The sequence below is a fragment of the Hemibagrus wyckioides genome, linkage group LG23, assembly GCF_019097595.1.
Source record: "Hemibagrus wyckioides isolate EC202008001 linkage group LG23, SWU_Hwy_1.0, whole genome shotgun sequence".
NCBI classification, from domain to species: domain Eukaryota; kingdom Metazoa; phylum Chordata; class Actinopteri; order Siluriformes; family Bagridae; genus Hemibagrus; species Hemibagrus wyckioides.
Window position 1 is genome coordinate 11,139,028 of NC_080732.1, and position 17,627 is coordinate 11,156,654.

Here is a 17,627-nt window from a genome sequence, read left to right on the forward strand (position 1 = left end):
AAAGCACTATTCCCACTGAAACCCACCACCTGCTAAAGTAGAAACACTTACCAAGGAATTTGTTAGAAACTACTCTTACTAGTTAAATAAATTAGCTTGTAGTGATGACTGATTTTTTTTCACACAAGCTGTGTAGAGAGATGTGGAAATAGTGACGAAACTAAAAACAATGCAGAACTGCTAACAGCATGTGGAGCAAAAATAGGGGCCAGACTTTGTACGGAGAGAAAAGCACAGATCAGAATAAATGTTAGCCAAATTTTACTGCCTTTTTGTTGAGAGCAGAAGCACAGTATGCATGAAAGACTTTATCAGGATATAATACAGAGTTCCTGGGAACTGGTGTGTTCACACTTCTCTTTAAGTTTGCATTAATGCACTTATCTAGCGCAAGGATTCTCAAACCTTGTAACCAGGGACTCTTTTAACTATAAAATAAATTACACAGACCCCTCAGCTCACATTTATGAACATAATAAATCAGTCTTGAAATGAGAACAATAATATTCTGGCTATTTATCGAAACCATGGAGTTTTTTTATTCCAGAAATTACACTCACAACACACACTAGACCTAATCTGACACTGCTTATAGAACTTGTTTTTGAGTTTGATGTTTGGATTAAATCCATTCAAATGATCACCTACACTAAGAACTATGAGAACCCAATAATAATATAAATAATATAAATAATATAAATAAATAAATAAATAATATAATAAATAATAAAATAAATTTATAATAATAATAATAATAATAATAATAATAATAATAATAATAACCTTGATGTGGGTGTAATTTTCACCTTCTGGCTATACTTAACATATCCTTAGACCATACCTTAAGAACCACTAATCTAGCTCTGCTGGATAGATAGATGGAGGGATGGATATGTATTGATAAAAGCAGACCTTTTGTCAAGGAAGAGAGAATCATGAATAGCTACAAATACCAGACACTTTTAGTGCAAAACCTTCAGGTGTCTGCTTTAAGATGAAAGGGAATGACACATTTTATCATGACAATGAACCAACACATACATGCAAAGCAACAAAGGAATAGCTTAACCAAAAGAAGAAAAACTAAAGAAAAGAGAACAGGTGACCTCAAGCAAGCTGTGCACAGAAGATGTCTTACAATTTGATGGATATTTGATGGATCTAGAGAGAGTGGAAAAATATTGCCAGAACAAAATGTACCAGGCTGACAGAATTTTACCCAAAAAGTACAGCAATGTGTAAACTTTTTATATTCATTGTATGAATGTATATATATGCAGAGTGTGTGTATGTATATGCAGAGTGTGTGTGTGTGTGTGTTTGTGTGTTTACCTGCCAGGGGAGGTCAGATCCGATGCCCAATGGCTCAGTGATTTCAGTGATTTCTCCATACTGGGCAATGACTTCAGCCTGACGCTGACGCAGTGAATTCAGCAAACGTCTCTCTGAACTGATCGTGCACGCACACACACACACACACACAGACACACACACACACACAGAGCTCAAGATTATAGACAAAACAACACATCCAGTAATCCTGTTACCAGCCACCCTCACATTGCCCCAAATGTAATCTAATAACCTGCAATAGACCTAACACTTTCTAACGCTGTTCCCTCTCTTTCCATTCCTCTTTTTTCCTTCTCTCCACCATTCGGCCTCTCCGTCTTATTGGGGCCAAAGCAATAAAATCCTCCTTTGTTCCATCTCCTCACCTAACCTCTTAATTCCTCAAAACAGCAATACCACAGCGCCTGTCTCTCAGAAAGGAAAAAAAGGCGTAAAGCATGTAATTGAACAAACACACTAGAAACATCACTAGAACAGGAAAGTGTTTGTATTTTTTCTTTTGTCGCTGTCTACCGAAAATGTTTCATAGTGTTTCATCACTAACAGCACTACAGTATTTAGATAATAATCACAATGTAGAGATTTTGGGACAAAACACAAAAATAGTGCAAAAACAAAACAACTGTGTAAAATTGAAAAAAAATGTTTCTGGCATCTGTTTCTGCTGAATATCTAGCAATTTGTGGTAGAATCTGGGCAAAGTAGCTTTGGGCTAATTCATGATGAGCCTCTCCTATCTGTTTGCTGCCCACCAATAATATGAGGAGAAACTTGCAGGGCCAAGGATGCTCAGATAAGGTCAAGGACCAAAACTCCAGTTTCCAGCTAGCTACCAACTTCAGTTTCTAACTAACACCCACAGCTTAGCCGCCTCGATGCAGCGCATATTCCCCTGATTTTATTATGTCAGTGTAGATGGGGCTGAACAATTCTTAAAAACTTTAAACACACACTCATGCCCACGGGGCTGTGTGTGTGAGGGGGATAGAGAGAAAGGGAAAGAGTGATGTGCATGGAACTAAATTGATGCTCTTTTTGCATCCAGTGACACAAACAGATTTTTTTAGCCTCTGGCAACTTACCCACAATGCACCAGAAGAGACAATGCATTGTGAAGTATATAATGGAGTATATTACGTATCGTCGCAAAAACTGTCAACAAAATGTAAATGTTGTTCCGTACATAGATTAATGATTATTTCTTGTAACAGCAGATGAGAACTTGCATGTAAAGAAATGTGCATACCGCTGAAAAGCCGCATAAAGCCGATCCTGCAGAGCAGCTTCCTCTTGTTTCATGTCTCGAATGGAAAATGACTCCTTTCAGGACAATGTAATTAAAAACAGAGAAATCTTACAATCATGCAACAAAGGCATAAGTGTCCAAAAAAACAGCTTTTGAAAAAGGAACGGATTGAACATAAATATGGAAGATAGATAGATAGATAGATAGATAGATAGATAGATAGATAGATAGATAGATAGATAGATAGATAGATAGATAGATAGATAGATAGATAGATAGATAGACAGATAGATAGATAGACCCCATTTGGCACAACTACTGTCTCTACATTTTTTCTGAACTCACATCAGTACCTTTGTATTCCCCCTTAAGACAGCCATCACTCTCCGTTTTCTCGCCCACTCCTTCTCCTCCGCCGTGCATTCATCCTGTCAAAGAAAAGCTTGCGTTCACTGAGTTTCCACCGAACAGCACACGAGTTTCAGCTCTATCACAGTAATAATCTTCAGCTGATTTTTGTGAGCTGCTGCCCTACAGACACAACACATGCAGCAGAATTCATCTGATGCATTTCAAGGGATGGCATCCAGTAAGCAAATACGCACTCTTTTGAAATCCTACTGTAGTGGCTGAGTACCACCAACATGCCTTCATTAAACTGGCAGAAAAATGTAGCTGCTTTAAAACCCTAACCAGAAAACAACTAGCTATGCATTGTAGGATGCACAATGTGCTTTTTATATATGAAGTGTGAACAGAAACATTTTAGGAATAGCACTGAGACAAGGAAAGATAATCCAACAAACACAGAGTCAATAACCTTCTCTACTGTATTTTATTGTGGAGGATTTCTACAATTAACTAAACATTATCTACTATTCTGCACTTTTACTTATGATTAATGACAGAATTTTGCTTAGCTGCTAAGAGTGAATATGGTCAAACCCCTAATTTCTTACTCTCTTCTTAACATGTTTCAAAACAGTGTGAAGGCAACTACAGATATTTAGGATTTAAGATCTGACTACATAAAAGAGTAAAGTAATCTTTCGGATGCAAAAATGTTGCAGCTTCCACACATCCTACTGCCACATCCAGAAAACTGGGAAAAAAAAATATATATGTATATATGTATATATACATGTATACATATGTATATATATATATATATATATATATATATATATATATATATATATATATATATATATATATATATATATTAAAAATATATCTTCTAATAAAGAAAGAATGTATACTTATATTGTCTTATATTTGTTGTATAAAATTACATAATATTTGAGATCATTCTGTAACAAATAATAAGAACATTAAGCTTATTTCCAGACATACATACTATTTTTATAATTAAGAGAATTTGTATTCTTCATCTGGCAGATAACTTTGCTTCATTCTAGAAACATAAGCTCAAAATAAAGACAGTGTCAAAGCTTGAAATTAATCGATTTATCTAGGAGGATGCATAATCTTTTTATATTCGTTTAAAAAATACTGGATGAATTTTTCAATTTTCAAAATAAAAATATTTGCCAACATGTATTTTTTTCTTGAGTGAAATCTTTGAACACTCAAACAGTTTTTTGATAGCAGACCATAAACAGTTGTAACAGATGTAACGGTTACAGTGAACAAGTAGAAACAAAAAACTCCTAGAAATGTCCTAGAAAAAAAGTGGCTATCAGAGAATAGCTCATGAGTTATATTTATAAAAAGCAGTGCAATATTCTCAAACTGAACACACTGACTCCAATACACTGTACAGTACACACAGGAAGGTTACACAGACCTCTAATATAAGCACCTGTATGTATGTATTCACTCTGTGTGTGTGTGTGTGTGTGTGTCTTTGACCTGCTCCAGAGAAGTCCTGCCCACTGGGATCATGTCATCCTGTACATGTTCTCTCAGTTGCTCCACATAGTGGGGTATAACCTCTTCTCTCTTCTCCTCCAACTTCTCCCTCAAATGATCTCTCCATCCAGCCTGCGGGACTCTGTGAGCCACAGCCACGGGTCTTGCTTCCATAAAACTACCTAGAGAGCGAGAGAGAGAGAGAGAGAGAGAGAGAGTAAGCAAATGAGAGAATGGGACAGTAGAAGAGTAAGTTAGAAAATGAAGCAATTGTAAAATTGTTAAGCTGAGTCAGTATGTAATGTTATGATGATGGTTTTGTTTTAGTTCATATTTAGAAATTAAAAAGAAAGAATTATAAGTTATGATTTTTAGAATGCATTCAATGCCAAATGCTAAAGCCTTTGTTAATGAAATTTAATATTATCCATATTATCATATTAATGGATAGCATATTCTTATATCATCAAACATTATGCATTGTCTTGCTACACAATATCAAATAATGTGTTTTTTTTTAATATAAAACACAATATCAGAAATCAATTATATAATATCAATCTGACCAAAACGGGCTATCAAATAATACACTCTGTCTGGTAAGATTCCATAAGAAATTTTATACAGTACTGTAAATTTACCCAATACTACACTAGTCAAATAAATCAGATTTATCGGATAACTTGAAATTGTCCACAATTATCCTCATAAATGACTCCCACAAAACGATTTCCTCAAAAGGGAGAACTTCAGGTGGACAGATGCTGATTTCATTCCTGCATTATTCTTTGCCTCTACTCCAGTCTTCACTGTCCCTGCCACAGCCCTGTTCCACTAACAGGGGTACAGAGTTAAGACTCCATCCGACCACACCTGTGGAAATGTGCCAGACCATATTCAGTCTACATTTTAGTAGGAAGGTACACTTGCACATTTGGTTAAGGTGGTGCACAGTTGTAATCCTTTGGCAGGATCAGCAGTGGGTTTTAGGCCCGTCAGAATTCACACATGTAGTGTTAGCCGGTTAACACTGCATTCAATTGTTTGGGATTTTTGCTGGAGCTGTGAGATTAGTCACTGAGCTATTGTCCCAGAATGTTCATGAAATCCCACAATGAAGCACTAGTAAAGAGGATACTGGGATTAACGCACTTCTACCACAGCAGGAGGAGGAGGCTGATCACTGCTTCCTTTCCTCTGCTACCTTCCATCCAGCCAGCCATTGAAGCTTCAGAGCAATAACAATAGGCCTAAGACAATCGTCTCAGTGTGTTCTCATGGTCCTGCCTCCAACTGGTGCGTTTCCAGCTTCTCTCTTTGGTCCTTTTGCGCCCCAAGAGCTTTGCAGGTTTTTCCCCACCATCACATTCTGCTACAAAGCATGTTAATGAACAAGACATGCAAAACATCATTAGCTAAATGGACGTAGTCCAGTGTGCAGTGTTTAAGAAAAGGGAATCCTGGAGAAATCCCTCTTGGGAGAAGCCATTTGATGCTGCTAGACTGGAGTTACTTTAGGTGGTAAACTGCACATGTTGACTGTATTCATGCTTACAGGAAGAACTGTAAAGGTCCATTAAGCACAATGCATTTATTCTGAAGAATAAATCACAGCTACATTCTCTGTACTGTCCTGGGATAAATATTAGCCATGGACTAGTGCTTCCTTCATTCACCAGCCATGTGTGTGCATACAGATGAAATGTGTTCATGGTCTTCATTAGCAAGGCTCTTCCTGATTAACTGAATAGTTTATTGAAATTTCCAAAGCTCTGTTTAATTTATCGCACAAACGCCATGTATCTGTCTTTCATGTGTGTGTGTGTGTGTGTGTGTGTATTATCATTTCAGTGATTTAAATGTTTGTTTCTTACCAGGTAAATCTATGACAGTTGAAACTTCATCTTCATTCAGTATCTGAGACAGTTTCTCATACAGACCCCGTTCATCCTCATGCATGAATTCTGTGACACAAAACAAGCAAAACATGAATAAATACATAACAATTTCATTTTAATGTCATACATATCAGTCAACGTCACCTGTGCTGCTAAATCAAAATGAAAACCATGCAACGATTTTCCAACAAAGTGACACTAATTCTTGACCTTAATTTACATTCATTCATTATACCTCAAAGCTAATAATAACAGACATGTAGGTCGTTCTGTAAGGCTTTTTAAGGCAAGGAAATATATGCAGAATTTTACATTACACTCTACCCACCTAAGGAACATGATTGTCAAAGGTGATACTGTTTGGTGGGATTCAAGGATATTACAGAAAAGTGGTGTCCAAAAAGATACAGTTGGAATGGCTTTTCTGTTAATAGGCAGATTTCATTATAACATGCATATTACCTCAATCCCAAGAGCACGTCTTTAATAGGCAAATGGGGGAAGATCTATCACTGTACCAAGGAGGTTCCCTGCTGTCATTTAGAGTATGTTAAAGTAAATGGTGAGGCACTGAAAATGGAAGCAACCAATGATACATGACCTTCAGCAATGACGGCCATGGCATCAGACTATCTCGCTGGCCTTTGGTTAAAAAGTATTTACATAGACCGTCCCGCCAAGTGCAGCGGCTGGCCAAGAGTGAACTTGCTCACCCTGCTTTAATGAACTAAGGCAGCCCATTACAAGCAAAAATGACATACTTAATTCTAGCTCATCTCCCGCTCCAACCCTGAACATCCCGCGCTGCCTCAGGTCACCCTCCACTGTCGCCCAGGGGTCAAAGTAATTTCGAGCACCTTCATTTCCTGTGGAAAGTACAGATGGACGTCAAAAGAGAAAAGAGAGCAAAAGTGAGTGAGTGAGAGCTACAATGGGGGGGGTCTTTGGGGGGGTTGGGAGTAGAGAAAGTGTGTGGGGGGGGGCTTTAGGGGTTGATAGGTGGCAGGTTGGTTGAGGTTAGTGATTATTAGAAGCATATGAAGCGAAGATGTTAATTTTTAAAAGCCCACACTAGCCAACCTGATAGGGCTTCTCTCTGCCTCTGTTTCCCAGAAGTGAATGCCACCAGGGCCCACCGCTGCTCTGGGGCCTAATTAGCATGCTAGGAAAAGGTCAGCCCAGGCAATCTCTTAAACACAACCTGCCATATGTTACCTGTGTTCAAACGAACTAATGAGAAACGTGTAAGAGCATAGAGGCTACAATTTCAAAGACAATATCCTAATGCTGAGGGTCAATGGCCAGAGCTAGAGAGAGAGGAAGAAAAGAGAAAGTGGACAGAGAGTAACTAAAGTAAGAGAGAGAGAGAGAGAGAGAGAGAGAGAACTCCATGTTCCATTGCCTTCTTATTAGCAATCAGTGACCTATGGGCATCAAAGCTGTGTTTATGGGAATCCAGCAGCTGGAGGGGGTATTCTCTTAACCAGGTACACCCTGCCACACTTGCATTTATGTGGTTGTACTGTGATATTTAGACCTCCCATTTCAGTCCTAACTGCATCAAGTTACACTATTCACTGTTTGGTTAGTTGATAATTGTTATTATGGTATCATTAAAAAAAAACTTGCTGTGGACAGGGAGGAACTATGCCAAATTTTAAGACTCCAAAGCAAACTCTGTTACAATGATCTCTGTAAACTTCCCTTGGTAATTCTGAGGTTACTGATTTTGTGTAACATGTTTGCATAATGCTGGCTAACTTTAATACAGTGTCTCAAAGTCATTAATTACATTTTTCATTTCTTCTTACTTGTAACAGAAATCGCTTTCCTTTCGTTATACATGCATCAGCTGGTCAAATGGCACATTTAGATTAATGTTAGTTGCAATTAAACATAACATTAAACAACTTATCACATAGTGTAGCATGTGTGCAAAAAATGTAAAAAATAAATAAATAAATAAATAAATAAATACTACAACTACTACTACTGCTACTACTACTACTAATAATAATAATAATAATAATTTGTTAATCACTCGTTTGTCCCTTGTATCGTTTATCTATTGGCAGCTGAAACTGAATCACTTAACCACAGTTAACAATCCATGTGCCAGTTGGAAGTTGGCAAATACTGTAATACTGTATAGCAAACACTACCACCAATATACTGTATACTGATAGCCTTTTAGCCAAGTCTAAAATAAATAAATAAAATAAATAAAATCTGCATTGCTCTGTTCAGCTGTAAATAACTACATTAAGAAATAAGCAGTTGTATAGCATGAAGTCTACAACAAACATTTAAAATAATGTACCATACTTTTTCAAAAGTGAATATATCAGGCAAGTCAGGTCCACTACTTGCATGTCTATTATGACTTGCTCATCGAATGTGTCAATAACAGGGAAGTAGCTTGCCAAAATCCATATTAAATATTTATATACATATTTATTTAATATGCAATTTTTTTAACTGTAAATTTCAAATGTCATTATGCTTTCCTTATGGCAGACTAGCAGTTAGCAGCATTAGCTCAGTAACAATATCAAAAGCCCAGTAAACAAAAAGTAAAAGTTAACCTCAAACAAACAAACAAACAAGCAAACCTATTCTGCATACACTGTTCTTCATGTCAGTTAGCGAAAATCATTGGCCTAATGATAGCTTGCTAGATGGAGCAAGACTAGTTACTTGCTAATGAACTAGCACAATCATATGTGCTTAAATATAAGACAGATGCAGATTTTGATATGATTGGCTCCTTGGTACTACACTTTCCCTTCTCTGTATAACTCCATACAATGCATGTTAATTACTCAGATATTACAGGTATGTTTCAGTAGAAAATGCTTTCAGATACAGAAATAAAGTGATATCAGCTTGATATAAAAATGTACATGCCCCAATTTAGCTAGCTAGCACTAGGTTAAATTCCTGCATGTGATCCAGTATTCCTCATATAGCATATAGCATATCATCTCAGCAGAGGATTAGTTATGGGATGTTGATATTTTTTGTATTAGTCTTTAAATATACTACTACTACTACTTCTATTACTACTACTACTAGTACTCCTACTCCTACTACTACTACTACTACTACTAATAATAATAATAATAATAATAATAATAAATTAATTAATTAATTAATTAATTAATTTACAAATATTGGGTCACACATTTGTGGAATTGTAATTTTTTTGTATTCCAAGCCCACCTCAGATACTACATTTTTGTTATCACAAGAACGTTAATTTTGGAGATGTACTGAAATACAATTTCCACAGCTCAAGCTTCCTGTTGAGGCTACACTGAGAAGACCAGATGCTATCAGGTTAAATTGCCAAGAAAAGACTGTCACTGCCAGTGGGATCCATCTCACATGCATGTGCTCTCCTGCTTTGATAGACAATACACTGCTATTAACCAGTAATAAAGTTCACTGTTTTCTTAACAATTTAATTTTCAAAAATGATCTGCAATATTCTCATAATTGACAACATATAATATCTGCCCAGTTTAGAGACATCCCTATTCTCACAACACACACACAGCTATCCACATTAATATACATAATACACCCAGTGTTCAAAGTGTGTCTACTGTAGAGGTGTAACACAATGCCATTATCTGTATTTGAATCTGTTTCATGCTCAGAATATTTGTATATGGACTTAAAGTGGGTGTGGCCTTACCAGAAAATATGCTGTTGTTGTTGTTGTTGTTGTTGTTTGGTTAACCCTACTACTCTGCCCTACATACAGGGCTGCTTGAAAAAGTATTTCACCATCTGTGGAACATTCTGGAATGACTTCTTATATGACTCAGTAAACATGCTATATAGGTTTAAAAAGTAAACTTTTATTTAGGAAATTGTTTATAACAAATATAAACTAATCATATTTTAATAGGTTTAGTTTTGGGGTTTATTTCAGTGCAGGTAAAGTTCCCTGGACACACTGTCAGAATGTATTATAAAGCTGGGATGGCTGCTGTGAGTCAAATATGTTTATTCAGTAATGTTGGAGCATAATATTTTAGAAAAATATGTGCTCAGTAAACAACATATTAAAGTAATAAGATTTGTTAAATTAATTAAATGATTTTTTTATGGAGAGCCCTGCAGAGATATGCAGGTCCATGCACAGTGGTCTTTTTAAGCTTCTTTGGAGCAGTAGTTCAATATATTTCTACTTTACAAAATATAGTAGTTTTATTTTGGAGCTTACATTGAATAGTTCATCTCCTATTAATTTCATGTTAGGAGTGCCAGGTTCCCTGTATAATGGCCACATCTTAAATGGACACCACTGTTAAACTGTTCCGTTCAAAACACGGGAAAAAAAGAAAAATAAGTCCACTTTTTCCTGTTCACAAATGTTTCTGGAAAGTTCAAGTCTGTTTGGTGGTTACTGAAATGTATTTGTGGTGGGAATTTTACTGAAACCTGCAAGCCTCTTCAAAGCATCTTCTTCTTCTCTATCCTTAAAACGCAACATTAAGGTAAAAACCTCACAAGACTTTTCTTTCGTTTTGTCCAGTGGGATACCAATGCCTGAAACTGGCAAGCTTTCTTTAAAAAAAAAATTCACATATTTTTCATATCTTTATTTGTATTTGTTTAGTATGCCTTAGATGTTCTATATGAATAATGTTTTCACATTCAGTTGCACCTAGTACACACACACACACACACACACAGACAAGTACATCTCATATCTGCTTTCAGAAATGGATGAAACTACTTGTTGAGGCAGGCTAGCTAAGGAATGTGGGCTTGTGGAGGTTAGGATGGGAGGCAGGGCAAGTCTCTGTCACTGTCTTTGAGTGTAATGAAGAGTGAAGCTTCACCTCTTGTGCTGGCAAGGGCTTCCAGGTTCTTTTGCTGTTGGTGAGCGGCAAGAGTGCTATCCTGCCCGTCACCTCCTATCTCTCTCTCCCCATCCCTCTGTCTGCCACAGCTCTGCTCGTCCTCCTCCTCGCCACTCAGGAACCCAGGATTTACAATGCCCTTCATCACCCCCCCCTCCTCTTCCTCCTGCTCTTTGGCTGGGGAGGTAAAAAGAAAGAGAGAGGAGGTCAAGGCAGTGCATTTCTACCCCAAAGTGTATTCAATATAGTGAGACTTCTTTCCCAGCTGAAACATTCATGTGCAGCCTGGAGACTGTAACTGAAGAACAATTAGGTTAAAATTGACCCCAAAATCATGCAGGGAATGAGTGGTGGGGGGAAAAAGAGAAAAAGAAAAGAAGAAGAAAATGAAGATGGGGATGAAGGAGAAAAAGAAGAAGAAGAAATGATTAAAATAATTACAAATTGTGCCCTGACAAGCAAGAGCAAAATTTAGCCCAGAGCCATTTGTCTTTAATTAGTTAATTAATCCTTACACAAATTATGAGCAATAACTCATCATACGGAGCTCACCCATCAGAAATTCAGCCGACTTAGATTTCTTCTGCTTAGCTTGCTTCAGAGCCTTCTGCTCCAACTTCTGGAGGGAAATTGTTAAATGAATAAATTAGTTGCAGAATGAAGATCATCATTTATGATCCGCAACTAACACAGTATTTTAAATATGGAACGACACCGAAATGACATTTAATTTACATCGCTGCTAAAGGGGTCAAGCACTAATTGAACAACAGGGGTGGAAAAAATTTAATCATAAATAGATAAGAAAAGTTGACACGAATGCCTAATGAAGGTCACATTAAAATACTTCCTCCTTTTACAAGCGCAGCCCCCACCCAAACCGAGCGCAACATTTTCCCTTCCAAAAAATGCACTTTTTATACTATGTGAAAATTCTGTTATGTTCTGTGAATATGAATATGCAAATCAACACAAACACACTGCACATAGCATGAACAGTGAGCACACATATCACCCCAACCACCACACAGACACAGACACACACACACACACACACAATGCAAAAGGGGAGAGAAAACAGGAATCACGAGATATTGAATAAAATAAATAACAATTTGTTAAATAACATACAACACCAGTATGGTATCATTGCAGTAGTTAAAGCCTTTTATGTGTAACAGCAACCCGACTGCATAGATCAGAGTGATAAAACAGTCGGCACAGGAACAGGCTGCTTGCATGTACACAATATAAAACATGGTTTCAAAAATGAAGAATCAGGCTGTGTAAGAGGAAGATGTTTTTCATTCTAGATGACAGCGCAATTAAAGCAGCGAGAGGACACATTCCAATCTGGAGAGAAGAGTTTAGCGAATCTGTTTTTACATCCAACAAGCCCTAAAGCCAGACATTCATTTGCACCACTGAGATTAATGCTCATCTAATTGTAACTTATTTAAAAACCATTTTCTTTTTTTCATCTTCTCACCACTGCCTTCAAATCAATTTCTCCAACAGAAAGACTGCAACGCTGACCAAAAAAAAAAATCTCAATTGTGCCAATTATAGGAAAAATTATTAAATAACAACAACAAACAACAACAATAGTAATAATAATAATAATAATAATAATAATAATATCAGCAACAACATCTACAACAACATTCATAATAATAATAATAATAATAATAATAATAATAATAATAATAATAATAATAATAATAATAATAATAATTGTTGTTGTTATTGTTGTTGCTGCTGTATTATGTAATGATCTTAGCTGAGACGATTGTGATTGCTGCTGTAGAGACAGAACTGGGCCCAGTTCTCTATGGAGCCAGAACCAACTGAGAAGCTCATGTCCTGATAAACTTATTGAAGTGATTTTTTCTTATTAGCTGCTGATTTTTAATGTGCATTATAGTCATCTTGTTACAAACTTTCTTTATATAAACAGAAAATCTTTCTTTCATTTCAAAAACACGGAATTGGTTAGACTGATAAATCTAATTATATTAAAGATCCAATCCTTTATTGGAATTCTTTTTACCAAATAATAGCTGTGCACTCTCAGTGAACATGAATGTGCTTGTGCTTGACACATTTTCATAATGCACAGTGCGTTCGCTCGATATTTTGGTAACTTTTCGTTTCGCGCACACACAGTCAGGCACAGACATTGATGGGGCTGGTCTTTGTTACACAGATGTAATTAAATTTAAATTAGCTCAATGTGGGCGGATAGCCTTTAGTTCTCAAATCAGTGTTTTTTGCCCTTGAGACTCAGGCACTTTAAAGAGGGTGGCAAAATATAACAGATATCAAATTTAATTATTGTACCAAATGTTTCATTGTCACCAGACATGAGCATCATACAGGAGATAATATTCCAAACACATATTCCACTGCAAGAATTAAATTTAATTCACTATAATAATAATAATAATAATAATAATTGTTATTATTATTATTATTATTATTATTATTATTATTATTATTATTATTATTATTATTATTAAAAATATTCTATTGTTTGGCAAGGAGTTAAAGCGATACTGCACCTGTTAAGGTTCCTGTCACATGATTCTCAGAACAATAGTAGATTTGGTAATACTCATCGCTCATATTTTATCACATTTCCTTATTTACATGTTTCTTGCTTTAAGATACTGACACTGCAGAGAAAAACATCTATGCCTGAAATATAGTCAGTAGTCATTTTAATTGTTCTAGCAGGGAAATTCAGAGAGCTGCACATAATCTTTTAATTTGACTTCCTAAATAAGCATTGTCTTTTTTCCCCGTTAGGTATGGTACTTGTCAAAACAGAAATCGTTCAAGGACAAAGTGTACATCTGTGTGATATCTGAATAAATACACCACAGTATGATCAAACCCCGTAATGATCAGTATTCAAGTGGCCGGGCACGCTGCCAAACTGGGGTTCCGAATCATTGCTTAACTGTTACAATATTCTAAATATCATAAGCCTTTGTAAACACAACAGCCCAGATCTTTCCAGACACACAATCATAATGCAGATAAATATATTAAAATTCCAGCACCGGTCTAGTGTCTTCTGCCAAGCAAAAGCTACATTACAAAACCACATAGCTACGTTGCAGGCCTCCAACAAAATGGGGCAGAAAAAAACTGGCGAGATTAAGATGACATCCGGAGGCATTCCGTTTGTGGTTTAAAAGTGAAAAGCCTGCCCTTTTTCCCAAGAGTCGTAAACATGAAGCTGCTAGTTCAGTTTAGAATAGGGAGGACAGAGGGAGGGGAAAACATCCTGTAACTAAGTGGTGACAAGTGAAATGTATGAAGTTTTTAAAAGAATGTGATTGTTGTCAAAAGCAATTGGGCACAACAGCAGCTTGTTCAGTTCAGGTTGTAGTCAAAAAAGTGGTGGTGCTGGGATAGGTACAGATAGACAGGGCACAGGGCTGGTGGGCATAGACCAGCTCCGCAGTGAATTTTGCATACTGTACGGATCAGCGCCCAGTTCAGACGAGTCACATTGAATCTGCCATCAACCAACTGTGCTTCATGAAACCGTCGACTCTCATTTATGTCTGAGTATTTGCCTCGGCCCAGCTGCAGTAAACAAACCCTGCACGCTCACGCTTTCTGTTTGAACCTCTCCTTCTCTCTATTTATCTCCCATTGATCTGCTAATACACAGAATTGTGTGTCCTCCACGAAATCACCTGAACCTAAAGCATGAATGTGAAAGGGAGCACATGAGCCTACTTAGTAAACAGACACACACACACATGCACACATATACATACACACAAAATAATATCAGGCATCAGTGGTGCTGCTGCTATAGGCTTTGCTTAGAAACTAGGCTAAAGTGGTTTGTTGTAAATTACAAATAATAAACAGAAATATTAATTATATTTCAAAACATTTCTAACATTTCGTGATTTTTTTTTAGATAAAATGATATTGAGGGTTTCATTTAGAATAGAATAGAATAGAATAGAATAGAATAGAATAGAATAGAATAGAATAGAATAGAATAGCAACAGCAACACAGTGATTAAAGAGTTGTTGCTGTGCAACCAATTACTGCAGGTCTTTTTCAATATAATTTCTGGACAGCGTCTTTTCAAATAAGCCCAAGTAATTGCTAAGAAGCTAACAGATCTATGTTGAACAACAGCACTGTCAGTTGCTAAAGACAGGAAAACATAATTAGTATTCAGGCTTAATTAATCTACGCTAGCCCTTTTAAGAGAATTAGTCAATTATTTATGCATGTGTGCCACTTTGATGCCAACAGATTAAGGTTGCAACAACAAAATGAGACACTTATTTCATGCTTTAATAATGCTATTTTCACTAGATTTACTGAACTATAAACAATAAACTTCTTTTGCAAGAACAGCTTCTTTGATATGAGCCTTGTTATCCAGACAAAATGGTCAGTCAAAGTTTACAAAAAAGAGCTTTAGAAACCTCACATGTAGAAAATGGATGGGCAGCAGGACTGGTGTATAATGAAATACATAAATGTTATGTTCTTTTGTGTTTAAATCCAACACTTGAAGTATCTATTAAAGCTGGGGCTTTGCTGGATCATGAGAAATTTGCCAGGATATTGAAGAGGCTTTTTGTTCATCTACTGAAGGCCGTCACAGTACTTCTGCTCAATTCCATTCCCCACTGACCTCTCACAGGCCACCACTTTGGACGATAAATGTCAGTGCTGATCCTGCCTCACTACCATAATAGAAAACTATGAGGTAGAGGTCTGACCTCAACGAAGAAAAGGGATAGTTACAGCACCGAATCCATCCACTGTTTCAGACTGTGAGACTTCTTCACCAAGCCACTGACCTGCTTGAACCTGTATGTGGGTGGGGGTGGATGCAGCATGTTACCGTGCTTTGCCTGAATTTTGATTCTTGTTGAGCCTCACTCATCAGAGCTATAATTCAAAGTCAGCAAGGATTGCAAAATCCTTCAGAGGTTGTACCCTGTAAGTCCAACTACACTATTTTACACAAGCACACGGTTTTACATTTGTGATCCAAATTCACCACTGGGCCATGTGTTATCTGAGGTTAAGGTTTCCTAAGAATGCCAATGGCCAGATTGTAATTGGCAGAGATGAGCAAAAGAACCTTTGCAATCTCACTCACTCTTCCCACCACAGTTCATGTACTGATCTTAACTCAGCAAGAACAGTATTTGACTGAGATGGCACAAGTAATAAGCAACTCTGTCACATACAAGCAGGCACAGGCAGCATTTTACTCTATTTATTTATCAATTTGTTTCTCTCTCTCTCTCTCTCTCTCTATATATATATATATATATATATATATATACATGTTAACCCACAAACCTGAACACAAGAGGTCTCTGCACAACACATACAGTTAATATACACAGAGAGCATGTCACCTGCACATGGAGTGGACAGCCTGCACCAATACAGGGAATCATCTGTACTTGTGAAGTAGCAAATAGCTCTAAATCACAATGACTAACATGCATTATAGGCTACATGTTTACACAACCATGATGTAACGGTTAGAGTTTAGTTTTCAAACAACAGCAGTCCACATCACTCCAATATAGGATGCCTGAGAATGAGGCTTTAGGTCAGAGGTTTATTTATTCAGAATTTATTGGAGAATTGATGAATGTATTTATTTATATCTATGGGTTGATGAACCTGCAGTACATTTTATTTACAATAGTAGAACTCTGTTCATAACTATTTTTGATTTATTTAGTTGTAATACAGAAAGAAATACACTATATTGTTTCTGATTAAGAAAATTTAAAAAGAAATTGTTACAAAATATGATAAGAATCATTACAGGACTTTTTGGTAGTGGTGACAGTGTGCAGGAATAATGCAGTTTAGAAGACAAATGAGTATAATTCCAGTCATATGTTAAACCTTACTGCTGTAAAAAAAAAAAAAAAGTGGGCTACACAAGAACAACACCATCAAGTAAAATTAACATTTAATTGTATATATTTTTTTCATTTAGCCAATATGCAAATAAAGATAAATAAACCAGTTAACAGGCCTATGAACACATCTGAGAACAAGAAAATTTGTTCAAAAACTAATGAAGAAGAAGAAGGAACAACTAATGAAGAACATTCATTTATGATATGACTGCTAATAGACATAGACTACAGCTCGGATTTCAACCCAATCATCCCAGACATACCAGTCAACAGACTTTAACCATTCCACAACTAAAAGCATGATGCCTTTGAACATGCTGACTTTGGTTGCTCTGCAGCAGACAAGAGAGTCCTCCAAAGAATAATAAACACAGCCCAAAAAATCACTGGCTGCTCACCGCCCTCCCTGGAAAACATCGCCACCTCTCGCCATCTCAATAG

At 36.6% G+C, this 17,627-nt stretch overlaps 1 protein-coding gene across 1 annotated transcript in view; it reads right to left on the reverse strand.

The window, feature by feature from the left end:
• Positions 1 to 16,133, reverse strand: part of ofcc1 (orofacial cleft 1 candidate 1) — a 72,509-nt gene extending 56,376 nt beyond the window's left edge. Inside the window, exons 1-9 of the mRNA XM_058375832.1 lie at positions 16,095 to 16,133; positions 11,799 to 11,865; positions 11,226 to 11,423; positions 7,131 to 7,235; positions 6,346 to 6,435; positions 4,472 to 4,653; positions 2,953 to 3,027; positions 2,600 to 2,673; positions 1,333 to 1,450 (exon numbers count right to left, since the gene is read on the reverse strand). Of these exons, the coding sequence (XP_058231815.1) occupies positions 1,333 to 1,450; positions 2,600 to 2,673; positions 2,953 to 3,027; positions 4,472 to 4,653; positions 6,346 to 6,435; positions 7,131 to 7,235; positions 11,226 to 11,423; positions 11,799 to 11,865; positions 16,095 to 16,133 (948 nt within the window). The remainder of the gene's footprint in view (positions 1 to 1,332; positions 1,451 to 2,599; positions 2,674 to 2,952; positions 3,028 to 4,471; positions 4,654 to 6,345; positions 6,436 to 7,130; positions 7,236 to 11,225; positions 11,424 to 11,798; positions 11,866 to 16,094) is intronic.
• Between the last annotated feature and the right edge of the window lie 1,494 nt (positions 16,134 to 17,627).